The sequence below is a fragment of the Budorcas taxicolor genome, chromosome 18, assembly GCF_023091745.1.
Source record: "Budorcas taxicolor isolate Tak-1 chromosome 18, Takin1.1, whole genome shotgun sequence".
Lineage (NCBI taxonomy): Eukaryota > Metazoa > Chordata > Mammalia > Artiodactyla > Bovidae > Budorcas > Budorcas taxicolor.
Window position 1 is genome coordinate 9,623,002 of NC_068927.1, and position 26,758 is coordinate 9,649,759.

The 26,758-nt window shown below is 50.1% G+C and overlaps 1 protein-coding gene across 1 annotated transcript in view; it reads left to right on the forward strand.

The window, feature by feature from the left end:
* Positions 1–3,637: 3,637 nt before the first annotated feature.
* The window catches only part of BCO1 (beta-carotene oxygenase 1), a 29,741-nt gene continuing 6,620 nt past the window's right edge, over positions 3,638–26,758 (forward strand). Inside the window, exons 1-7 of the mRNA XM_052656586.1 lie at positions 3,638–3,701; positions 8,071–8,199; positions 11,387–11,516; positions 13,245–13,392; positions 14,904–15,051; positions 17,499–17,722; positions 19,685–19,942. Coding sequence (XP_052512546.1) covers positions 3,638–3,701; positions 8,071–8,199; positions 11,387–11,516; positions 13,245–13,392; positions 14,904–15,051; positions 17,499–17,722; positions 19,685–19,942 — 1,101 coding nt within the window. The remainder of the gene's footprint in view (positions 3,702–8,070; positions 8,200–11,386; positions 11,517–13,244; positions 13,393–14,903; positions 15,052–17,498; positions 17,723–19,684; positions 19,943–26,758) is intronic.

Below are 26,758 nucleotides of genomic sequence, written 5' to 3' on the forward strand. Positions count from 1 at the left end.
TTTCAGCCCGTAGTTGGTGCCAAGGAAATGTGAATTTGAGGACGCAGGAACGTTGTACTGCCTGCAGCCGACACTGTGGATTGCCTATGACAAGCCATTCCCTCCTTTTTCCTTGCTCATGGAATCCTGGTATGATTCAGATGGCAACATCCTCCTCAGGGGTGACTCTTGATGGATTTAAGGAACTTGGGGCACTGCTGTTCCTCCTTGCCAGGGACTGGACTAGGGGAGATCATGTGACACTGTTCCACCAATGAGACTAAGAAAAATCTGCTCAGGTCATTACGGGAAAGAGTTTTCTCTAGCACAAAAAGAGAGGCAAGTGTTTTTAAAAAATGCCTGCTATGTCCCCAGCTTAGCTACTTACTTTTGTAGTTATTCTGCAAGGACATGATTCCTGGAGGGAAGGCAGTCATTCATAAGCAAAACTGAGCAAGCCCAGGAGTGAAAAATTAACCCTCTGAGGAAGGCAGCGTGGGAGGTGGGAGCCTGGTGAGATGACCCAGGTGAGCTTCCGAGCCCCCGCGCCCCCCAGGTGACTTGATGTCTAAGATAAATGCATGTCTTTGGTGTGTCAGCAGATACTCTGTTACTTTCGGCCAACATATCCTGTATTAACTTGTCATTGTGCCTTCATGATATTGTGGCGGGCTCAGCTGTGCCCCTCCCCAATTCATATGTTGAAATCCCAACCCCTAGCCCCTCAGACTGTGACAGTGTTGGAGGTGGGGCCTTTGAGAGGTGATTAATGTAAAATGAGGCCATGGGGGTGGGCCCTCATCCAAACAGACTGGTGTCCTTTTAAGAGGGAAAGTGGACACACAGAGACACTGGGGGGATGCACACATCCAGAGGGATGACCAAGTGAGAAGACTGTCTACAAGCCAAGAAGACGTCTCAGAAGAAATCAGCCCTGCCGACACCTGGGCTATGGCGTCCCCAGCCTCCGGAACAGTGAGAAAATTACCTGCTGTGCTACGTTGTGATGGCAGCTCTAGGTAATGAATATGGAGCTCTATTGTAATGATCAAGTTATTATCACCATTGTAAAAAATCCTTTGTTTCACCATAACATTGCCCTGAGGAACAGTTGGAACCTGAATGAAGGTTCAAGAACTGGGGCTCAAGAACAGGGGTTCTTCAGTGTTGTGTATATAATAAGGCCAACATATCAACCCAAGACTGGCCCTCTTGGGGTCCTCTACCCATTACTTTGTTCAGTAGAAGCCTAGCAAACATCCCTCACTCATCGGAGCTATGTGAAATTGTCAAGAGTGTGTATTTTGAAGTCAGACTTCCTGGTTTTGCTTCGATCTCTTAGTAGCTGTGTGATCCAGGGCAACCTGGTTGTCTCCCTGAGTTTTCTCATCCCCCAAACGCTGCTAAGAGCACTCATGTCACAGGATTATTATATAAGGCCAGAGCAAGCCAGTACACGCAGAGTGCTTCACCAAGTGCTTGACTCAGAGAATATTCTCCATGGATGGGGGCCATTGCTTTTCTGAATATACAAAATGGACAAGGAGAACATGCTCATGTTTTCACTTTATAGCTTCAGTCTGATCCTCTCAACAAACCCCATGACTTGGGCGTTGCCAACCCTTTTGGCAGAATAAAGTGAGGTTCAGAGGGGGTCGTGTGACAAGTTACAGTTTTTAAATCATAGAGTCCAGGTCCTCTGATCCCCATAAGCCCTGAGCTCTTTATTTCTGCACCAGAGCTGCCACCTTTGGCAGTGTAATTTTTTCCCAAAGGCTCAGTGCATGCCAGACATTCTCCTTTAATCCTCACAGGAACTCAGCGTTCACAACCTAGGAATAAATAACTCTTGACATGGATACATGTGTTTAAACCAGACAGCAGAATAAACTGGCAAGTTATTGTGGGACTGAATGGAAAATGTGGGTCAAACAGAAATGCCTTAGGAGACAGTGGGGAAAAAAGGACCCCCACATTGACTGGGGGACAGGGGCTTTTGCTAGACTCTTGACTCTGAATAACCTTGAGATTTTGATGTCACTATACCTCCATTTATAGATAAGGAAATGGAGGCTCCAAAAGGGTACGTAATGTACCCCAGAAACAGAAAAGGGAAGAACGTGAATCTAGCATCACTGGAAACATGTAGCATCTTTCCTTGGTCCAGAGTTTCTTAGCAGCTGCTGCACAAGTGAGCATCTTCTGGAGAAGTTGCAAGACTCCTGAGGGCTGGGCTGCACCTTCAGAGGCTCTGGGTGGGCCTGGAGTGGGGCCCAGCATGGGCACTGCTAAAGCTCCCAACCAGGTGATTGGAACGTGTGGCCACGGTGGAGCAAAGCCAGGCCAGGGTGCTCTCAGAGCTGAGCTCTGCGATCCTGAGACAGTCTGGACCCAGCCCTGACACTGCTAGACCCAGCTGGTTGTACAAAGGCCAGCGCCTCTCACTTTTCTCACTCCACCCAGAGAAGGAACAGTTGGTTCTTTCTTGAAGCAACATAAAAGAAGGTGAGGTCAGTAGCATCATCCAACATTCATAGTGATGTGAGTGTGGATTTCCGGTGATAGCATCACCTCGAGATTCAGAAATGCAGAGGAACCTTCAATACTATTCCTTACAGTTCATGAGTAAAGGTTTTGGTTCCCAGTATTTATTGTTTAAAAGGGTACATGAAACATTTTACGTTTACTTCTTCAAAAAATGAAATATAATTAAGTTGCTCTTTACATATGATTCTTTTTCTTGCTGGGAGGTAGGGGGTGGTGAGGAGACTCGAGGACCTTTAGTCAAAGTAAAACATAACAGTTTTCCCTAAACGATCTTGCCAGCTTTTTTCTTTCATTTTTATTGTAGTATAGTTGATTTGGGACTTCCCTAGTGGCTCAGTGATAAAGAACCCACCTGCTGATGCAGGAGATGTGGGTTTGATCCCTGGGTCAGAAGGATCCCCTGGAGAAGGAAATGGCACCCCACTCCAGTACTCTTGCCTGGGAAATCCCATGGACAGAGGAGTCTGGTGGCCTACAGTCCATGGGGTCGCAAAAGAACTGGACACAACATCGCGACCAAAGCAATAGCGTAACATAGCGTTATGTTAATTTCAGGTGTACAGCAAAATGAATGTTATACCTATACAATATAGCCACTCTTTTTTTTAGATTCTTTCCCATATAGGCCATTATAGAGTACTGAGTAGAGTTTCCTATGCTATACAGAAGCTCCTTGTTAGTTATCTATTTTATATATATTAGTGTGTATGTATCAATTCCAATCTTCCAATTTATCTTTCCCCCCATCCCACCAGTTTAAAGCCATCAAGAAAGTTGTTTGTTTGTTTGTTTCTTTTGGTTCAGCCAAAAGTGGAAGTGGAAAGGGAGAGCTGGGGACATAATCGGAGGATTAAAGATTAGCTGCGACACAGGGCCGCGGAACTGACCTTTGACCAAACATACGTCACGCCAGCACAGCTTCTCTCTGTGCAGGAAGAGATCCCGGGCCCTCCCAGAAGGGACAGCACCGGGAGAAGCCAGTGCCATCTGAAGGGAAGGAGACGTAAAGGAAGCTGCAGGGAGGGAAGACAAGGAGGGGCCAAGAGCAGTCCCTGAACACGGACGAGCATCTGTTCACTGTTAGCATCGCTCTTGCTCAGAGCCCTGCACGATGGAAATAATATTTGGCAGAAATAAGAAGGAGCAACTGGAGCCTGTGAGGGCCAGAGTAACAGGTGAGCATTTTGTTTAAACCACGGGTACTTATATGTTTAGATGTATACTTTTTTTTTTCCTGCTTATAAAAGTAATGCTTATTGTAAATCATTTTTGGAAAATCTGGAAAACTGTAAATAGAGGAGACATGATCCATATTCTAGACATATTCCCCGTGAAAATCTCGGTGTGCTTTTATGCATTATAACTCAGTTTTCAAGGGGAGTCAGTGGTTCTCACTACTGCCAGGAGAAAAGTCTCAGGCCTACTGCTATTGGCTCATAGCCAGTGAGATTATTCTGCAAACTGTGTTCTGTCCCCAGGGTGCAGTATTTGTAGAAGTGGGTGCATCCTAAATTAATTTCAAAATGATACGAGAAGCGTGTGCGAGGGCCCATTCCTATGCGTGCGTGGTGCAGGGTGGGCACCGCAGAGCCGGATGAAATTTCCTCAAAGGTGTGGTTTCGGGGTGCAAGCACTGCAGAGCAGATGACACAGCTCCAGGGTGGGAGCTGCCACATAACCCTCTTTTCATAGCTTTCTCCTTCTCTTCCGCATGGCCACTTTCCTGGGACCATCTTGTTTAGACTCTACAGGGCAGGGAGTGGTCTGCACTCCGGGTCCCAGCAGCTGTGCTGAGAACAGGAAAGGGGGTCAGCTCAGCCACACCACTGTTTTGGACAGATGGGCAGTTTTCACAAGGACAAGACAGCAGTGCCCTCTGAAAGGCAAGTCACATTGGAGCTTTACAGCAGATGAATTGCCTTGGAAGGCTTTTGGAAGGAAGAAATAGCATCTATGTATATTTTTTCTGATTACAGAGGTAATGTGCAACCTATATGTGTATGTATATTACACAGTTATAAAACTTGGAAGTGCAAATGAGAACCCAGAGGGAAATAAAAATCAGCTGTATTTCTTCTGTCTCTTAAGGACTATTAATATTTGAGTCTATTTTCTTTAAGTTTTTAAAAGAAACATCAGTATAGATAGTATATGCATGCGTGCTCTGTCCCTTCAGTTGTGTCTGACCCTTCGCAACCATATGGACTGTAGCCCACCAGGCTCCTCTGTCCGTGGGATTCCCCAGGCAAGAATACTGGAGTGGGTTGCCCTGCCCTCCTCCAGGGGATCTTCCCAACCCAGGGATTGAACCCGTGTCTCCTGCATTGCAGGTACCAGTGGGCCACTAGGGAAACCCATAAGATAGTACAAAGATAGATTAATCTGTTGATAGGTAGACTTTATATATAAATACTTTTTCAAAAAAAAATGTACACTTACTATTACCTTTTTATTTTTTAAAAAGTGGATCTGTGATACCTATCATTGTATGCTCTGGGGTACGGTGGGCATTTTGCCGTTATACTCCCTTACAGCTCATGTTTATTGACCATGTCAATACTTGGAAATTTTAGAGAACAAGAATCCCAGGACCTGAGATGCTGAATGAACCTTTAGATCTAAGTCAGTAGTTTTCAAAGGATGGTTCCCAGCCCTGCAGCTCGAGCACTCCCCAGGCTCTTGCTAGAATCTCAGATTCCTGGACCTGCTTCAGACCCTCTGAATCAGATGCCCAGGGGTGGAGCCCAGAAATGTGTGTTTTCAGAGCCCTCTGGCTGCATGTAGGTGGGGGACCACTGCTGTAAACTGGGCCCCCTTCCTTGACAGGTGTGAAGCTGCGGGCCAGGGAGAAGCAGCAACGTGCCCGAGGCCAGGCGGCCAGCAGAGGACAGGCTCCAGCCCAGAGCCGGCCTCCCTGCAGGGTCACGTCTAATCCGCTAGTCAGGGTCTGCTGGCAGGCAGCTCGCCACACACGGTGCTGTGTGGCCACATCTGTCCAGGGAAGCCAGGCCAAGGCTCTGGCCTCACATCTGGCTGTGCATTCATGACTGATTCTTCCTTTACAAGACACTTGAGCATTTCCTGACTCAGTTTCCTCGTGTGGCTAATAAAGTCAGCACATACCTACCACGTGGGATTGCTGCAATGACTACATGAGTTAATCTACTGCAGCACATAGTGCTCAGTAAACCTTCTTAGGGCTTCCCTGGTGGCTCAGCTGGTAAAGAATCCGCTTGCAAGACCTGGGCTTGATCCCTGGCTGGGGAAGATCCCCTGGGGAGGTGCATGGCAACCCCCCTGGAGAATCCCCATGGACAGAGGAGCCTGGTGGGCCACAGTTCACGGGATGCAAAGAGATGGGCATGACTGACCGACTAAGCACAGCACAAACGTTCTTCTGTTGACGTCTGGGGCTTTACTTTTAAGCTGAGACTCATCTTTCCCTGCTCTGCCTCAACCTGCTCCTTCTCCTGTGTCCCAGGTCGCTGTGAATAGTCACACCTAGGGCAAGAGACTCGGCTGGCCCTTTTCCAGTGCTCCCCTCCCGTTTCCCCTACAATTAGTCAAGCTCTAAGTCCCTTTGTTTTATCAGTTTCTCTCTGTCCCGCTGCTACTATCTTCCTCCTCCCTCAGGTCTTCCCACCTCTCTTTAGCTTCTCCTCCCACCCAGAGTCCACACCATAGCCAGAAATAACTTTTGGTACCCCAAATCTGATCACATTCCATTAGTATGAGAAGAAATAGGTCCTTAGAGACAGAACGTGGATTAGGAGTTGCTAGGAGCTGGGTGGCATATTCGGATTAACTGCTAATGGGCACAGGGCTTCTTTTGGGGGTGATGGAAATGCTCTTGGGTTAGTGGTATGGTTGCACAACATTGTAAATATACTAAAAAAAAAAACACACACCCTGAACTGTATACTTTGAAATGATGGATTTATGTTATGTGAATTTTATCTCAATTTTTTAAATTACCAAATAAAAAAAATTAATCCTATTATTCCCTGTTACACCCATCAAAAGTGTCCCTTTTTTCTAAGCACCAAATCAAAGCTAGGTATGGTCTTATTGACCTTGGCCTCTTGGCCCTACTTAACCTTGCAGGCTCAATACTTGCTATACTCTCACTTGAAAGTTACAGGCCAGCTCTTACTAAACAGCTTGCACACTTCCTGGTCTTTGAACCGGTGTCTGGTCTCTGGGTTCAGGTTTCTCCAGAGCTAAGAATTCAGGAGTAAGTCATTTATTTGGGGTGTGCTTCCCAAGGAACACTGTGAAGGCAGCGAAGGAGGCGTTGTCAAGCCATTGACCACCAGGAGTCAGTGGAGCTGGATCCTCCGGGCAAAGTATAAACCACGCCTCACATTGTGTCCACCGAGGGCAAGGAAGAGGTGACCTTGGACCCATATCATCCCATCTATCGTCGAGTGAGAGCAGCTTCCAGGGGCATTAACTCTCCAACAAGGTTCTGGCTTGTCCACGTGTGTGCAGAGCTGCTCCACAGTGAGAACAAACCCCTCAGGTGAAGAGCTTTAGGTATTTGCAGAAAGTAGCCTTCAGGGAGAGCTGAAAGGCAAGGGGACGTGGGCAGGGCACCAAGAGCACGTGCAACACTGTCCCAACAGCCATGGAATGCCTGCCTCATGTGTGATTTAAACTTTTCCAACAGCCCCGTACCAGAAAGTACAAAGAAACAGATGATGTTAATTTTAATAGTGTTTTTCATGTAATGCCACATATCCAAAATGTTATCAGTTCAACATATAGCTAATGTTTTTAAATTGCTAATGAGATGTATTACATTTCTTTTTCATCCTAAGTCTCTGGAATCTGGTGTGCATTTCACAATTACTGTACATCTCAGTTGGGACTAGCCAAGTTTCCAGTACACAGTTCCCCTACATGGGACAGCACAGCTCTAGAATGTTCTTTCCTCATGCCTTTGCAGGGCAAACACCAACTCTGCCTCAAAACTCAGCCAGGCCATTTCCTCCAGGAAGTGTTCCTCGCCCTCCTGCTCTCAGCCCGCCTTGGAATGGAGTTCTGCCCCCCAGCACCCCTGCTGAGTCTGTTACGTTGCCTTCATCCCAGTGTATTTTGGGTGTTTTCCTTTGTCTCTGTCTCTTAATGGAGGAGGAGTTCCTTGGAAGCAGTAAGCATGGGTGCTCAGTTGTGCCCAACTCTGTGTCTCCAGGGACTGCAGCCCGCCAGGCTCCTCTGTCCATGGGACTCCAGGCAAGAATACTGGAGTGGGTTGCCATGCCCTCCTCCAGGGGCCTTCCCAACCCACGGATGGAACCTGTGTCTTTTATGTCTCCTGCATTGACAGGCCGGTTCTTTCCCACTAGCACCGCCTGGGAAGCCCCACTTGAAAGCAGGGATGATGCCTGTTCATCTCGGTATCCTCAGCGCCCACATAATGCCAGGCACATTCTTTCTGGAAGTGAACAGATTCCGTGAGTGGTACAGGGGCTGTATGGCCACTTCTTTGAGCTTTTTGGTTTAGGTCCAGAGCTGGAAACTAAACATTCTTTCTCTCGTCAGGCAAGATTCCAGCCTGGCTGCAGGGAACCCTGCTCCGCAATGGGCCTGGAATGCACACGGTGGGCGAGACCAGATACAACCACTGGTTCGATGGCCTGGCCTTGCTCCACAGCTTCACAATCAGAGATGGTAAGAGCACCGCATGGTTTGCTGTGGGTGCTGTAACAAATGACCACCGATGGAGTAGCTTAAAGCAACACACAATTTTAATTCTCTTCTGGTTTAGTAGCTAAATCATGTCTGACTCTTTTGTGATCCCATGCACAGTAACCCACCAGGCTCCTCTGTCCATGGGATTTTCCAGGCAAGAATACTGGAGTAGGTTGCCATTTCCTCTTCCAGGGGATCTTCCCGACCCAGGGATCCAACCTGCATCTCCTGTGGCTCCTGCATTGCAAGTGGAGCCTTTACCACTGAGCCACCTGAGAAGCCCCTAAAAGTTTCTAGTGGGTCTCAGACTAAAACCTTACTCTCAGAGGTAAGCAGCTGTCTTCTGTTCTTTTCTGAGATGGTCAGTCAGGTTGCCGGTGTTGGTGCAGCACAGCCTGGCCTGGTCTCTTCTCTCCTCTAGAGCTCTCAATGCCTCTCCTGTGTCTAACAGTGGAAATATAAACAAAGACGGTAAAGCGTCTGCCTGCAACGCAGGAGACCTGGGTTCGATTCCTGGGTTGGGAAGATCCCCTGGAGGAGGAAATGGCAATCCACTCCAGCACTCTTGCCTGGAAAATCCCATGGACGGAGGAGCCTGATAGGCTACAGTCCATGGGGTCGCAAACAGTCGGACACGACTGAGCGACTTCACTCACTCACTCACTCATACACAATTTAAGAGGGCACGCATAAGGCAATCAGGGCCCTCTGACTTGCAGGTAACATAAAGGCAGTACTTCTCAAAAGGTAGTCTGTGGGTTTCTGCATCAGAACCCCCCAGGATGCTCATTTAAGCTGTGCATCCTAAGACCCTGCCCAGGGCTCGAAGGGTAAGGATAGAGCATCTGCGTTCCCAGATGACCCTGAGCACACTGGTGGCATTGGCCTCAGGCCTCCGTGATCTTTAAAACCAGGCGGTTCTAGTGCAGTTAGCATGAAGAATGGAAGTTGGTGCCAAATCAGGAAGGAAAGAACCGGAGTAAGGAAGGAAAGACAGAAAAATGGCTCATAGCCCTCAGCAGAGGCCACTAGAAGATAACACTTTCAAACGTTAACAGAGATCTCAATAACGAAGGCCGAGTGGAGATGCGGAAGAGCATACGGGAGCGCTTTCTTCAAGTCTAAAATTCTTTCAAAATTAAAAATTTTTATAAAGCAGATATGGAGATGAGTCAACCCAGGTCCCCCTTAGCGATAGATTTGACTGTTTTCCAATAAGAAACAAAGTCGTCATCCCATGAGGATTCGAACGTGTGAATTCCAAGAGTCAAAGTCACAGAGATTTTTTTTTTAATTATAGTTGATTTTCAGTGCTGTGTTAGTTTCAGGTGTACAGCAAAGTGAGTCAGTTATACACATACATGTATCTACTTCTTTTTGTTTTGGGGAAGGAAATGATAACCCACTCCAGTACTCTTGCCAGGAGAATCCCATGGACAGAGGAACCTGCTGGCATGCTGCAGTCCATGAGATCGAAAAAGAGTTGGACACAACTGAGCGACTGAACAGCTCTTTTTTAAGATTCTTTTCCCATATAGGCTATCACAGAGTATTGAGTAGAGTTCCCTGTTCTGAACAGTAAGTCCTTATTAGTTATCTACTTTATATATAATAGTGTATATATACACTATTGGGCAAGAATTTCCCGAGATGCAGTCTCTCTTTGAAGCCCATCATTGTGACAGTGGATATGTGATGGGCATTTCTCTAATGGGAACGAGTTGTCAGTGTGTCTTGGGCCCTACTTTTTGGCATAATATAATTGCACCAACCATGGAAGCGTAGGTTATACTACAGCGAGGAATGTGAAGAGTCAACATAATGTCATGTGCTAATTAATGGCAAAAAACCCCCACCAAACTCTAGAAGTTTCAAATTATCCACCAAAATGAAGGTCTCAGGCCTAAGTATTCACAGCCCTGAAGAGCTGGTGGGGGTCCCTACGGGTCCCCCCAGCCTCATCCCACTCCTGCGGCTCTCAAGCACCTGACTGGTGCTTCAGCCGGTGCTGACTCAGCCCTTACAGGAAATGGGCTGTGCTCCCCAACCCCAGGTCTTGACTTACAGACTCTGGGGAGACTGACTGGGAACACCTCGCCCTCTTTCCTAGCCCACCTCCCCAATTCGTGGTTCAATTCCACTCATCCTTCAAGGGCTTTGAAAAGCTGTGGCAAGGGAATCAGAGATCAGAGTGACACAGCCACAGCCAAGGGAAACAGGCAGCTCCTACACTCTCCCCGAGAGCTCCAGGAGGAACCCGTCCTGCTGACACTTTGATTTTTGCCCTGAAAAACCCACTTCAGACCTGTCTTTCAAAACAGATAACAAATTTGTGTTTTGTGAAGCCACTACATTTATGATAATTTGTTACAGCAGCCACAAGAAATTAATACAGGTTTAGAACCATCTAGTATATTTTCAAGTTGGTCTTGGCAGACTGGTCAAGCAAGGGTCCATGCTTTTCTGGAATGAGTGAGATTCTCTCCAGTGTCATCAGCACATGTGCTGACCTTCTCCTGTGTGCAGAATGGGTATAAGAGTGCTCCCTGGTTGCAAACCGAGTACAGCAGAAGCCAACACAATATTGTAAAACAATTATCCTCCAATTAAAAATTTTTTTAAAGATTTGAAAAATAATTTTAGTAAGAGCAAAAAGTCTTCTGTACCATTAATAATTAAAAATAAAACCATGTTTATTTCAATTACAAAATTGTTACTCCAGGGGATAAATTGTTAATGTAAGGCTCCCAGAACTGAACTGGGTCCTTGGGAAACCCAGCCTGAGTATGGGGCCTTCTGGATCAGTCCTCCAAACCTGGACCTTACCTGGAGGGATTCCAACATGGTGGAAAGCATGGTCAATTGCCTGGGCCAGCAGGTCTCTGGGTGATGCTGGACAAGGCAATGGAACGTTTCTGAGCCTCAGTTCCATCATACATAGATGGAGCTGGGTCTAGGAATACTTACCTTGCCATATTGTTGTGAGTCAACCTTGCCAAAATGCATGTGAGAGTTCACACCCGTGCTTGTTGTATCCAGCACACATATTAAAGGGACGGTCTCAGTAAGCCACCCCCACCCCCACCCGTCACATCCCTGGAATGGCTGAAATAAGTTCAAATGAGTTTCAAATAAGCCTGGGATGATTCTGCTGCTTCTCTTCCAGGCGAAGTCTACTACAGGAGCAAATACCTGAGAAGTGATACCTACACTGCCAATATCGAAGCAAACAGGATTGTGGTGTCAGAATTCGGAACAATGGCCTATCCAGACCCCTGCAAAAACATATTTTCCAAGTAACTGTCCGTTTTGTATCTAGTCCTGCTTTCCGATATCCCTGATGGTTGGAACAACCAGCGTTTGATCCTCTGACGGTGTGTTTAGGGTGGATGGAAAACTTCCCGTGATGGCCTTTGACCATGCAGCCTACGTTCTTCTGGATCACTGTTAGCAGCGAGGCAAAGAGCATCTGGCAGATTGTCAGATGTTCTCCACATGGCTGCTGGGAGAGCACTTTGAAATCACCTGTCAAAATTACAAACACACATTCCCTTCAGTCCAGAGAGGTGCTTGCTTATTTCTGAAATGACAGACGTACAAGGTTATTCATGGCTGAATGATTTGTTATGATGAGGAACTGAAAATAACTCAGGTGATCACTAACAGAAGAATGTTAAATAAATCGCAGTAACACTACACAGGAGAACACCAGGCAGACATAAAAGCAGTGAGGATGCTCTCTATGTACTGAATGGAAGATTTCCAGGATATACTGCTAAGTGGGGAAAAAGGGAAAAAAAGTAAAGTGTAGAAAGAGCATATAATATGCTGTAATTTGTGCTATAAGGCAGGGGATATCTAGGTTTGTTTTTGAATGTGCAGAAAGCCTGGGAGAAGGCATGGGGGAGGTAGGGAACCAACGGGAGGAAGGATGGGGGAGATTTTCAGTTGTATACATTTAAAATCATCTGGGTTGTGATGCATATGAATGCCTTACACGTTTTGAATTGTTGGCCAGGGAATCAGGCCAGTGGTCATCATCTGATACGCTTTAGACGTAGAAGGGGTACATCAGGGGTAGACTGGCCTGGAGAGGGAAGCTGGTTTCTGCTTCTCCAGAACTGACATCGTCTCTCCAATCCCAGCTTCCAGCGCTGGGGGTCCGGCAAACAGCAGGCTGGAAACACCCATTGCAGACAGGGGAGGAGCCGGGGGCCAGCGGGAGGGAAGGAATTGAAAACCGCAGCTTGTGCGGCATCCTCGCTGTTACAGTGATTACCAGTAGGGGGAGCACTCACCAGTACACGGGGCCAAGTCTTCCTGCTTTTGAGTTTGCCTGCTTCCCTGGTGGCTCAGGTTAAAGCGTCTGCCTGCAATGTGGGAGACCTGAGTTCAATTTCCTGGAGAGGGAAATGGCAACCCACTCCAGTATTCTTGCCTGGAGAATCCCATGGACGGAGGAGCCTGGAGGGCTACAGTCCACGGGGTCGCAAAGAGTCAGACACGACTGAGCGACTTCACTTCACTCTAGTCAAATGATCAGTTCTTAACTCAGTTTACTTTCCTTTTTCAAAGAAACGAATTTCTTGGACAAAGTTGAGGTAACGAGGGTGGACTCTCATTCCTGCTAAAAGCAGAGATCAGCTGCTTTCTAGTTCGGGGGGAGCCATTATGGGTATGTGTGTGATTTCTATAGAGCTTCTTAAAATACTTGAGAACCGTCCACCAGCTCTTGATGGCTCTGGTGGGGGAGACCTTTGGATGTGGGGAGCTGGGGAGGGCTCAGTGGGCAGCCTTGCTGTCCCGGCTGACTCCCTTCTTAGCTGATTGGATGTGGTGGTGCTTTGGGTTAACTCGATCTCCGGACTGTCAGATCCCTCAAATGACCAGTTGTGACCCAGCACTTTCCCTCCCTTAGTTGAAGTAGAGTGTTTTAGGTGGTAGGCAAACTAAAGCCATCTGGAGTAGAACCTTCCAGCTGAGTGGACACAGTGGTTGACTCGCTGACTTGCTTTCCTCCCCAGAGCTTTCTCCTACCTGTCCCACACCATCCCCGATTTCACAGACAACTGTCTGATCAACATCATGAGGTGTGGAGAAGACTTCTACGCGACCACAGAGACCAATTACATCAGGAAGATCAACCCCCAGACCCTGGAAACCCTGGAGAAGGTATCAGTGACTCTACAAGCAGCCTCAGTGCCTGACTTAAGGAATGGACCCTCTGCGGGGAGGCCAGGAGGCTGCAGGCACTCAGAGAGGAGCCCCCTCTGATCCCCTCATCTCAGGCATCTTAGCACTAGATTCTAAGCTTCCTGATGGCAGGACTCTGCCCTGTCATCTCTGTGTCTGAATTCGTTCCTAGCACTCCCGTGACAAAGGAACACAAACTAGGTGGCTTAGGTCAACAGAAATGTATTCCCCCACAGTTCTGAAGGCTGGAAGTCTGAAATCAGGTGCTGGCAAGCCCTGTTCTCTCTGAAGCTTCTAGGGAAGGAAACTTCTTTGCCTCTTCCTGCTTCTGGTGGTCTCCCCTTGGTTTACAGATGTCTCGTTCCCATCTCTTGTAAAGATACAAATCACCCACCCTATTCCAGAATGACCTCATTTTAACCCTGTTTCCAAAATACAGACACGCGTGGTTAGGACTTGCTTCAGCTTGCCTTTTTGGGAGCTCCAGTTCGAGCCCCGACAGTGTGGACAGCCCTCAGCACTGAGTGGACCTGCAGTGGAAATGTGAATGAATGACAGTGCTGGGCTGTCCAGGACTCCCAGGAGCCCCGAAGAGGGAGGCGTGGGGCAGAGAGCATGGGTGCACGTCAGCGCCCACGCGGAGGCCTTTCCTGGGCAGAAGCGGGTCTACGTTTTCATGAAGATCAGTAGACCCACTTCAGTTTTCTCCAGCTGCCTGTTCAAAGCCTTGATGTCTTTGCAACACATCTTAACGCTCTGTTAGAGGGAGTGCTTTTCTTAGCCATGAAATCACGTCCAGCTCCTCTGAAGCTAGGCAGCATAGGTCCAACTGAGGAGCGTTTTCCACAAAGCTGCAGAGAGGAATCACTAGGTGAGAAGGAGGTAGCGCCCGACTTTCAGCTGAAGGTTGTGCTGTTCTCAGGGAGGAAGGGCGGACAGCTGGTTTCCTGGCCACCCCATTGTGCTATGGTTGTGGCCTGTTTGGAGTCGGGATCGTTACTGAGGTTGTTAGTCAATGTTTCCCTTTGACCGAATGCTTTTTGTAACCTCTCCGTTCCCAGAATAACCGTAGGAGAGAGGCATGGGGATTTATGCCTCTGTGGGATACAAAAGGGGAGGATTTAAATGACTTCACCAGGGCCAGGATTAGCACTCAGGCTGCCTCTCTGCCCGCGACGTTACTTGGAGCTCTCTGCGGTGAGGCATCGGGTTTCTACACCGAGGCCACCCGGCGGGGCCAGAGAGGAACAACCGTCAGAGAACACACGTAGCTCACCAAGCCCCCTGCAGTGTACGGGCTGTGGGAGCCCCCACGAGGTTACATCAGGTCGCAAGAGGAAGCATCTCCTTTAAAGGGAATGTCTGCCTTATTTTCAGGTTGGGAGACGTGCAAAAATAGCCGTCATCTCCCTGAGCCTGGAGTCAGGCAGCTCTTGGCGGGACTTCACCCTCTCCCCCTTTTCAAAGCAGCTGACTGTTGTGTTTTGCAGGTTGATTATCGTAAATACGTGGCTGTAAATCTGGCAACATCACATCCTCACTACGATGCTGCTGGAAGTGTTCTCAACGTTGGCACATCCATCGTGGACAAGGGGAAGACAAAATACGTAATCTTTAAGATCCCTGCCACAGTCCCAGGTGGGTCATTCTGGGGCTGTGATGAGGCATGAACACCAAGGGTGGCTCTTTGGGAAGAGTTCTGGTTTTGTTTGATGGCACAACACTCAGCCCGATACTTGCCCACATCGATGACTCAGAGGACCATGGACTCGCTTTTCTCCTTTAGGAGAAAAGGGATGATGCTACGTTTCCTTTTGGAAGAAGTGAACCCCTTTGCTGTTCCAGCCTCCTTTTCTTTCGATTCCTGTTCATTCTTTCATTAATTTATCCATTAATCATGTATTTATCAATCTATCCACTGATGTTGTCATCCATCCATCCATCCATCATCCATCCTTCCTTTCGTTCATTCGTTTTTTAGTTTTCTGACAAACCTCCATCTGTCAGGGCTGGGGTGCTCTCTCTCATCCCAGCCCCAAAAGCCAGGCTCCCCGGGTTGTTCAGGGAGCTCAGGCCTGCTGGCATCCACTCCAGATTCCGCCCTGCTCCCTGGGCCTTCTAGACATTCTTCACTCAGGCCCGGGAGTCTGGCATGGCGCCCAGGCTGATTGTGATTGCGCGTTCCTGCGGGGGAGAAGGGTGGGACTCCTAGCCCTTATTTGGGCAGGACCCTCTCGAAACCACACCCGGGAGACCAGGCCTCCAAGGGCGGCTGTGCGGGCTCCAGGGATGGTGCAGGACTGCGAGGGTGCTCAGCTAGACCTTCTGGTTTAGGAAGACAGGTTTCCATCCGAGATCGCTCCTGGCCCCTCCCTTATCATTCTGTAGAGCACCCCCAGTCCAGCAAATTCCAGGCTCCACTGGCAGACGGGAGTCCCTGGGTCACACGGTGCAGTGAGTGCTCTTGTTAAATGGAACCCCCGTTAATTAAGCCAATAAAGGGATGCAGGGTCCGGCTCAGGATCCTAGAATGTCACACCTGAGGGTAGGCTAGCCATTTGAGTTTGCCACCTCATGTTCCTGAGGACCGGGAGCCCCAGGGGATCGGGTGACATCCCCATGGCTCACAGCAGGTTACCTCCGCACCTGCTCCAGGCTGGCGCTTCACCAGGATTCACACCTGCCTCCCGCCTCCCAGGCCAGGGTGCGTTTCCTTCCCGTTTGCCTTGTGTTCCATTTGTTTAGTGAAGAAAAGACCTACCCCACAACCCGACAGCCTGCCTCCCACCAGCCAGCTGTTTACAGGGCGCACAGGTGGCCACGGGAACGGCGAGGACGCTTGCGTGTAACTCATTAATGTAACTCATTATAACCCAGCCCCAGGCCTGGGTGGGGAGGCCTTTTGGCCAGCGGGTGACTCATCCTTGCAGACGAATAAGGAAACCGAGCAGTCCCAAGCACCTTCGCGCTGGGTGCTGGGCGAGGTGCTTGGCCTCCTGCAGTATTTCCTTCAGATCCCCCCCTTCCCTCTAAGGGTTGTCCCTCCAAGAACAGAGGAGGTGGCCAGGCTGAGGGGACTGTGTCCTTTTGGCTTAGCCCTGTGCCTTTGGCTGTCCCAAGCCTCAGTTTCCCATCTGTAAAATGGGAATCATACAGCCGACCTTGACTGTCACAGTCTGTCACATCAGCATAGGCACTTGGGCTCACTCCTAGGTGTTTCAGAACAGGCAATGCCAAGAGAAATTCACAGAAACCCTGTGAAATGCATGTCAGACGATGGACCTCAGCAACATGTCAAAGCTTAACCTTGGGAAGCTAGCCCACGGCCCGGGTGTGGCTTTGCTTAGTCGCTCAGTCGTGTCCGACTGTTTGCGACCCCGTGGACTGTAGCCCGCCAGGCTCCTCTGTCCGTGGGGATTGTCCATGGGGATTCTCCAGGCAGGAACACTGGAGTGGATTGCCATGCCTTGCTCCAGGGCATGGCCTGGAAGACTGATGGAAATACAGAGCCGTGGGCCCCACCCCACAGGCTGAGTCGGCCTCCACACTTTGTCGTGACCCCCAGACGATCTGCGTGCACGTGGAAGCTTGAGGAGCATTGCTCCAGAGCGGAAGTCGGCAAATGTTTTCTGTAAAGGGCCCCAGCGTAACTATTTGAGACTTTGCCGGCTGTGTGGTCTGTGCCACATCTGCTCGACTCTGAATCCTGAAAGCAAAGCAGCTGTGGACTCTGCAGGAGGCGGCAGCGTGGCCCACGCTCCAGATAAACCTTTATTTCGGAAGCAGGTGGAGGCCGGCTTAGCCCCAGGCCAGAGTTGCCGACGCCTGGCCCTGAGGCCCAGAGGCCCAGGGGCCTTGAGCCTGGGGAGGTTTCAGACTAAACCAGCCCCCCGGGGGCGGATGGGGGGGGGGAGGTCCGATCCCTGCCTCAGCCGGGCAGCAGCCATTTGCCCGGTCTGCTGTCGACTCTGAAAGGTTCTCCTCAGTGGGGTGGGCTGAGGGGCTGGGCTGTGGGAGGCGGTGGCCTGTGGTGTCCTTGGGGGGCGGTCAGGTCCCGGCTGCTGCAGAGGCTGGCTTCTCCGCAGGGGGCAGGAAGGAGGGCCGGAGCCCCCTGAAGGACGCGGAGGTCTTCTGTTCCATCGCCGCCCGCTCCCTCCTCTCCCCGAGCTATTACCACAGCTTCGGAGTCACCGAGAACTACGTCATTTTCCTCGAGCAGCCTTTCAAGTTGGACATCCTCAAGATGGCCACGGCCTACATTCGGGGTGTGAGCTGGGCTTCCTGCCTGGCCTTCCACGGGGAGGACAAGGTAAGGCCCGGCCGGGGACGCCCCCGCAGCCCCAGGACAGCCAGAGCCAGCCGGAGGTCAGCAGGCAGGGGCGGGGGGCTCAGCGGGGGAGGAAGTGAGCTCCCAGGCAGTGTCCGCAGAGGTGCCAGCCAGCCTTCCAGAGATTTCTGAGGCTGGGTAGGCCTTCACAGGGGTCCCAAGTTAGGGCAAGGGGCTCAGCATCATCTGTTCAAACAGCACACGAGTGTAGAAAGCAGCGGCCAAGTCCCCTCCTCTTCCCCATCCAGCCCCGCCAGAGGGCCCCTCCATCGTCCATTCAGCACCCTTCTGCTCCCCTTTCCATGCGCCAGGAGCATCCTCAGGTGCCCATACAGAGGTGTCTTTGGGGCCGCCCCCTCTTTAATGCCTGCATTCTCAGGGAGGAGAGGGAGCAAAGCAGCTCCCTGAGGTCCCTCCCCTGCTCAGAACCTTCTGCTGGTTCCCTGTCTTCCCCAGAATCGGACCCACAGGCCTCTCTCACCGGCCTGGGAAGGCCCTCATCACACTCAGCCTAGCCTCTGGCTCCCTCCTAAACCTCAGACCTGCCGCACACATGTTCCTGCCTCGGGGCCTCTGCATTTTCTGCCCCCTCCACTGGAATGCTCTTCCCCAGCTGGCTCCCTCCCCTGATGAATCCATGTCTGGCTCTAACGGCCCCCCACCAGCCCTGAGGTCTCCCTAGCTGTCACAGACCCCTCCCCACTACCAGGCTTTCTCCACCTCCCACCTCATTTTCCCAGTCGTGCTCAGCCATCATCCTTCACATACTGTACATTTGGTCACTGACCCTTGGCCTCACCCTGACTGGACTATAAACTGCATGAAAGTGTCAGGGGTTTATCTCTCTAGTTCCCCCCAAAATGTGTCAGTGTTTGTGGCATGAGTGAGCTGGGCAAGGGGGCCATCAGGGGGCCAGCGGAAGTGGGTTTGCTCTGGGGGACCTGGAGCGTCAGGGTGCCATAGGCCTCCAGGCTACAGGGATCCCCCAGGGATCCCTGAGAGAGAGTCCAGAGAGTCCCGCAGTGAGAGCCCCCGAGCCCCGGCAGGGCTTTGAATGCATTTGGAGAGTTTTCTGAGCCATCCCTGCAGCTGACCCCAGGACTGGGTTTATGGGAAAGAAGTGCCTGTCATGTCACCCTGTGTTCATCTCCCAAACCCACTGTCCCTCCCCCTCTGCAACACTCAGCCCTCATCACCCCCACTTAACTTTAGAGCTTGATTTTGGGGAAAGAGAGAAAGGGACGATGAGCCAGAGGAGGTGGCTGGAGCTGCCCCTCCCTCCTTTCAGAGTAGGATGGTCAGGCCAGAGCTGCCAAAAGAAAGAAAACACCCCTTCACCCTCAGATTAAGCAACTGGGGCTGCAGACATGGCTAATTGCCACCCAGAGCAATACTGCCTGTGACACCCAGAAAGAAGTGTGTACGGAGGCCTCCTGGGCTGATATCAGCTTGACTAGACTGGTCACTCGGCACCTTCGCCCTCCAGGGCAGCCCGGTTGCTGGGACAACCTGCAGTGGGCTGGGGTCAGGGGAGGGGGCCCAGGATGGGGCTTCAGGGGCTCTGGCCATGGGTGGGACCTGAGGAAGCTGAGAGGGCTGGCCTTGACTGGTTCTCCCCAACTTGGCCTTTGCCGGGGAGCTGGCCACTGCCGCCCACCTGGATCTCAGTCGAGTGAAGGTCAGAGAGAGGCTGCACTTTCAGGGGCCTCCCTGAAAGGTCCTGTCCTCCAGGTGAGGCTGAGACCCCGTGCGGCAAGGCTTCCCTCCTCCCCATGGCTTCTGGTGAGGTTTGCCCCCTGGAGTGGGACAGAGAAGCTCAGAAAGGGGAGGGGTTGCTTCAGGGTCCCAAGCAGGTGAATGTTGGCTGGGCCTTGTCCCCCACCCAGTGCTGCAGCGTGGGGCTGGCAGAGGGAGAGCTGAGCCCCGGGCTGCATCTCCTTTCAGACTCACATCCACATCATCGACCGAAGGACGCGGAAGCCCGTGCTGACCAAGTATCACACGGACCCCATGGTGGTGTTTCACCACGTCAACGCCTATGAAGAGGATGGCTGCCTCCTGTTCGACGTCATCGCCTATGAGGACGGCAGCCTCTACCAGCTCTTCTACTTGGCCAACCTGAACAAGGACTTCAAGGAGAACTCCAGGCTCACCTCCATGCCCACCCTCAAGAGGTTCGTGCTGCCCCTCCACGTGGACAAGGTAACGGCTTGAGTTCTGGGGGAGGTGAGCCCACTCGGGAAGTGGCTTTGGTCCTGATTTCATTGATATTGAAATTCAAAATGAGGTGTTCTTAGAGAAAGGCAGAAAATTCTTTCATTATTTTTCCAAATATTGAACATATTCATGGTAGAAATTTTAGAAAATATAGATTAAGTGAAAAGGAAAAAAATCACCATAAGCCCATTGCAAATATATTTTTATTGCCTCCCAAGTCTCTCTCTCTCCATAGATAGACAAATAGACCGGAAGATATACATACATATTAGTATACAATGATATATATGCATATAACATGCATATTGTATATATACATCACAGCTGTTAAAAAGTATGTACAGTATGATTTTCTTTTCTAAAATTAATATATAGCATGTAAATATGTATTTCTTAATTTTAGAGAGAACATTGCGCTGTGCATAATTTTTAACAGCTTTAATGAAATATAACTCTTGTACCATACTATTCACCCATTTTCACTCATTTAAAGGGTACAGTTCAATGGCTTTTAGTATATTCACAGAGTTACACTACAGTCAGTTTTAAAGTATTTTCATTTCCCCCAAAAGAGCCTCCCCCATTCCTTCCGCCCGCAGGTAACCACTGCCCTGCTTTCTGCCTCTGTGGATTTGCCTATTTGAGACATTTCATAGGAATGGAAGCACACCGTGAGCAGCCTTCTGTGGCTGGCTCCTTTCGCTTAGCACGGTGTCAGAGTTCATCAGCACTGTGACGTGTATCAGTGCTTCTTCTTTTCATGACTGAATATGTACATACTATTTTTTGTGCTGCTTTCTGTCCTCCTCAAGTATCTAAACATCTTTCCATGACATTAAATATTCTTCTGTGACATCGTTTTAAATATTTGCCTGACAGTCTGCGGTGGGGATTCATCTCCTGATGTTGAACAGTCCTGTTCTTATATTCAAAATGACCACCGGGCCAGACATTACCACCAATTAGGGTGCTGCTGCCTAGGCTCTGGGCTTGGTTTTAAAGGCTACAGAGGCTTCTGGCTCCAGAACTTCCTTACTTCATGACTTAATGAATTTAAATGAAACCCAATTGAGTTCAATTCAATTTTGATGGCTCATCTGTACTGAACACACTCTCTGTACCAGGTGCGTTGCTAAGCATTCTATTTTTTTTACCTCACTTAATGATCAAAACCTATGGGAGAGATCCACACGTTAGCCTCATTTTACAGATGAAGAAACTGAGGCTCAGAGAGGTTAAGGAATGTGCCCAAGGTCACATAGCCTGGTAGCAAAGCAAGACTGGCTCTGAGCCCTTCCTTGGAGCTGGTAAGGGGTACAACTCTGCAGATCTCCCCAGGGGGTCACCTTGACCCCTCACAGGGGCCCCCTGCAGGCCTAGGGAACAGGAGACACTCCTACCTGCCCAGGGAGGCTTCCGCCACCCCCCAGACCCCTCCCAGCCAGAGGCCCTGGGGCCTGCATTTGAGCCCAGCTTTGTCAGACCACAGAGCCTGGTCCTTTCTCCTCTCCAGCATTTCCCCCATCTGCAGTCCCTTGTGTATCTCTGTCATGATGTTCACTGTATTTCCTACCACTTCTGTTAAATTTACAAAATCATGTTTTCATTTAAATCAACTCACTCTTTCCCTAACTCATTTGGAAGGGAACCTATGACAACCCAGGGCAAAGCCAGCATTGCGTGCTGCCAAATGAGGCAGCGATAAGCACCAAGTGCTGTGATGAAGCACAGGTCCTGAGCACTGGCCTGATGCTGTTGCTCTTGCCAAGACCCGCTCTCTTCCTTAAAGAGAACACTGGGAAAAGTACTGAGTGTTAAGGGTATAGTGGCACCTAACTGAGACGCTCTCCTTGACCCAGTCGGGAAGATTGGAAGAGAAGGGATTAACTTTCTCCCGGTGTGATTCAGGGCTAACGAGTGAACGGCCGTGCCCCACAGAATATCCACCTGAGCCCCTGGCCTCGGCGCCCCCCACTCTGGAAAGTTCCACAGTGCAGCGCTTGGAGCATTTCCTGGCTTCAGGGTGCAATGGGGGTGGGGTGGGGGGCTGTCACCCAGAGGGCAAGTCCTGAGGCCAACCCTTCCCCCTGCTTCACAGACCTCAGCCTGGGGTGATGCACAGAGAGCAAGCACTCTCCCCTCGATGCCCGCACCGCAGGATTCTGCAACCTCTTAACAAGCTCGACAATCTGCTTCCTTGGAACCAAGCTAAGAAGTTTAGCCTGTACAGTTTAAACAGGCGCTGCTTGAACCATCTGGAAAGAAGAGTGAGCGCTGGGAAGGGTAGCTCTGGCCATGCTTTTTAATTGCTATTTATTGTCCCTTAAAAAAGTCTTCTTGCTTCACTGCATGTGGACAGGGGAAGGCTGAGCAGGCAGACACGCCTGTGTGTTCAGATCCAGCAGCTCCAATTCCATCCCATCCACAATCTACATTACGGAGGGGCCTTGGGGGCGGGCAATGCCAAATTTTCTCAAATGCCCTTCATTCTGGTGCCTTTGCATGTCGCTGTCCCTCTGTCGTCCTCTTTCCATGAGTCCTCCATTCTCGTCCCGGCTGCAGGTCAGACTGGCCTGGGGCCTCCAGGACCACCAGTCCAGTGGAGGCAGAAACTCCAGGGGACGGGTCAGGGTGGGCATGGCTCCCAGGCACCCCCAACACCCACCCTAGGATCCTAGTTCCTGCTCATCCTTCAGGCCTGGCGTCCTGACTCCCTCAGTGGGTTTGTACATTCCAGTGGCACCTACCGCTCTTTGCTCACATTGATCCCAGGAGTAATGAGCTTGTTGGGTCACCTCTTCTGGGAAAGCTCTCAGGGGGCCCGGACTCTTGGTCTTGTCAGCCATTTATCCCCTGCACCCATCACAGGGTCTGGCTCTCAGCGGGTTCTCTTGAAGCCCTCAGATATTTTAAATGAATGAATGAGAAAGGTGATGCAAGTTCTCTCAAAGGACACAAGGCCTTCCTTTAGCATTTGGAACACTTCCAAAGTGGAAAGCGCCTTCCACGTGGAATGGGCTAAAGTGAATGAAGTGTGTTCAGAAGTCTGAGGCCTCCCAGCTGTCCCAGAATCTCTGGCATTTGGGCCAGCTGGGGTCAGAGGAAGGAGAGGCCTGTTGGTACCCTTGGCTTGTTTGTTAGGGTGGTGTGGGGGTTGTCTAAGGCGAGGCTGGGCCTCCAGGGGCTTGGGTGGTGTGGCCTGTCTGTGCCAGCTGCCCTGCCCTCACCCTGCAGGGCTCCGTGCGCTGCCATGGGGGTGGCATCTTCAACCTCAAAGGGGTGGCTCCAACTCCTGGCTCCATGGATTTGGTTTGTCTTGTGTTCAGATAGCAAGAGAAGCCCCGTTCCTCGAGGGCCCCTTCTGCGCTGGGCCTTCTGTTAGATGCCTTTTTTTCTCTTAGATCCAGGCCAGAGGGGCCCCTGTTCTGGCTTTTCTCCAGTGGCCCTTCTCCACAGGGTGAGGAACCCACGGGGCCACAGGGTGCCCACCCAGAAGGGCACCCTCCCGACCCCAGCCGTAACCTGGGATCCCTGAGTTCCTTGCCCAGATGTCCCACACCTGCCTCCTGCCTGCCTCTGTCCTCCTGAGGGCAGACAGAGCTGCCAGTGTGTCAGCCTCAGGCCCACGAGGAAGCCGGGGAGGCCAGGGCTTCCATGCAGGGAGGAGAAGAGAGGGTGGGGAGCCTGGGCCCAGAGGCCGGCCTTCATTCTCCCCTGCAGCCCACTCCAGAAGGCCAAGGAGTCCTGGAATTCTAAATTCACATGCATCCTTCCAGACCCAGCACTGTGCACTAGAAAACTGGTGTGATGAGGCAATACTCTCTGTCCAACGCAGTAGCCGCTGGACTGGATGCCTGGGCTATTGAAATGCAGCCAGTGAAGCCAAGGAATAGAATTTTAAATTTTACTGAATTTAAATTTAAATAGCCACCTGTGGCTGGAGGTGGTTGCCTCACCCAGACAGCACAGTTCCACAACATGTTGAAGCTCTGTGTATAAAGGAAGGGAAGATAAAATGGTGTTTGACTTAACCATTCAATATATGTGGACACAGGGTTGGCGGGCCTCTGTGCTCATCCTGGGTCCTGCAAATGTTGCATGAGTGCCGAGTCACTTCGGTCGTGTCCGACTCTGTGCGACCCCATGGACTGTGGCCCACCAGGCTCCTTTGTCCATGGGGGTTCTCCAGGCAAGAATACTGGAGTGGGTTGCCATGCCCCCCTCAAACGTGTGGGGCTGTGTAATGGTCTGCATGCTCCTCACTGAATCTGCATGTGAGTGCTTGAAGTTATTTGTCATCCCCATAACAACAGATGAGAGAGAAAGTAACGTGCCCAACGTCGCAGAATCATCGTAGCTGGGATTTGCATGCTTGTCTGTCTCATTCCAAGTTACTAACTACAGTGGGTTTGGCCCTGGACCAGGTGTTTTCATAACCATTATTTAACTTAATCCTACTCACGGTGTTCAGACGCCAGTCGAAGGAACCTTCGCTTGCACTCGCCAACTGTCCAGAAGTTACAGATTGCCCCCAGTTTTACAAACGAGGAAGCAGGCTTCAGTTCACCTAGTCTCAGGGAGGCCTGCTCAAACTCACGAAGAAACCTATAGAGTCAGATTTCACACCCAGGACTGCCAAACTTCAAAGCCAGTGTTTTCTGGGGATGACTGAGATTAACTGTTCTTCCTGGGAGGTCCCCCGCATTGAAGAATTTCAAAGCCAGTCTGCAAGATTTTATTGAATTCTGGCTGGAGAGCGATTTCTTCCCAAAGTCAAGCACACTGGCCACAGAAAGCAGCCGAGTCATGCTCGTTACTGCCGTGTGTGGAAAAATTCACGGTCCGTGCCTCAACCAGTCTGACCAGTTTCATGCTGGAGCTAGAAAACATGTCTGCAGACTGCCTCCCTGAGAATCAAGCCCAGGACATGCACCAGAGACCCGTGTCTGCTGCCTCGTGACTGCAAGGCAACGGGCAGGGCCTCTCACTGTCTGTGAGGCTGCGCACACAGGCGGAGGCAAACAAGAGCCGCTCCCAGCAAGACGCCCAGTGTGCTGGGCACTGGACGGCTGTTTCACGCCCTTTGTCTGATTCTTACAACCACCTGCAAAGCACATGTTCTGCCTCTCGAGAGTTGAAGGAAAAGCTCATTAAGGCATACATTCACACATGCCTTTAGCAGTTGCTTCTTAGGAGCTGCCTGTGTGCTGTGCACACGGTGAAATGTGGTCACTGTCTTCACAGGGAAGACAGCATCAGAGAAGGAACCAGGTCCATAAAGGAGATGATTACAGTGTGGGACAGACACCTTGGAGACACTGCATACTGGGCTGTCAGGGAAGGGGACGTTGGAGCTGAGACCTATGGGAGGGGATGGACCAGCCTCAGGGCCTTTGCCCCTGCTACGCCTGCTGTCTGCAGTGCTTCTGCTTCTGAGCAGAAGAACCGCAGTGTGGAGGTCTGGGCTCAGCTTCCGCTCCCCTACTGTGACCTTGAGCAAGCCACTTTCCTACCCTGGGCCTCAGTTTCCTCCTCTGTCTACTGGGACTGCACTAAACACATCTCAAAATTCAGCTTCTAAGATGCAGTAAATGTCCTGCCTTCCTAGCAAAAAAGCTGCTGTTGTTCAAATTTGTTGTTGTTGGGTATTCGCTAAGTCGTGTCCGACTCTTTTGTGACCCCATGGACTTTAGCTCACCAGGCTCCTCTGTCCATGGGATTCTTCCAGGCAAGAATACTGGAGTGGGTTGCCATCTATCGATTTGTTTTAATTATAAAAACTTGTTTGGAGACATTTGGAAAGTCGAGAAAAGTTTAAATGAGAAGTCAGGCATGACAGTAATTCTCCTCCTGGAATTTCGCAGATCCTGGTGGTCTTGTTCCTCATCCCCCTCCCAAGTGCCCAACCTGAACTCACCTGCCAGGGGTAGTGGCAATAATAATAATAATATAATAATACAATTATGTGATCAACAGCAGTTAACATTTATTTAGCACTTACTGTTAACCTGGCCTTCTTGTAAGCCAACAGCATGGGTTATTTTATTTAATTTGCATGATAACTCGGAGATGCATATGCTATTCATACAATGCTTGTGCTATACCTCATTATACAGGTGGGGAAACTGAACTTCAGAGATGTCAAGTAACTTGTTCAAGTACCATGGCAAGTGTGTGGGACACAGAGAGTAACTGCTGCTCGATAGATATTTAATTGATTGTGTTACGTCTCTCTCCCAGGTTAAAGTACTAAACCAAGTCTTGACTGTCACTTAAGACCAAGAGACGTCCTTCATAGATCTTCTTTCCTCCCAAGTAATTTTTATCTCATGTTTGCTTTTCTTTCCTGCTTGTTTGTTTCTTTTTCTCCTATTTTTTCGTAGAAGAAATACTGAAAATCTGGAAAGACATAGTCAAAGAAATTCAAGTCTCCATCACCCACTGCATGCTCCATTGCTACTATTTGGCGCATTTCTCCCAGGCTCTTTTCAATGTGATTTCTTTTCTTTTTGGACACGGCTGAGCTCAGACCGTGTCTGCAGTTCTCTCTGCTGCTCTTTCACTCGGTGTTTCCCGTGTTATTATGAACTCTTTATAAACACCTTTTTAATAACTGATGCAGCCTTTGACAAGTGAATCATAGAGTATTTAAAAAGCGAGAACTTATGAGAACTTATAAGTACATCATTTCACTAATAAGTACATCCATTTCACCTGTGAGGGATCAGGCAGCCCAGAGCAGAAGAAAAGTTCCAGGGTTTCGGAGCCCCTTTCCACAACCCACCAGCTTTGCCTTCTTCG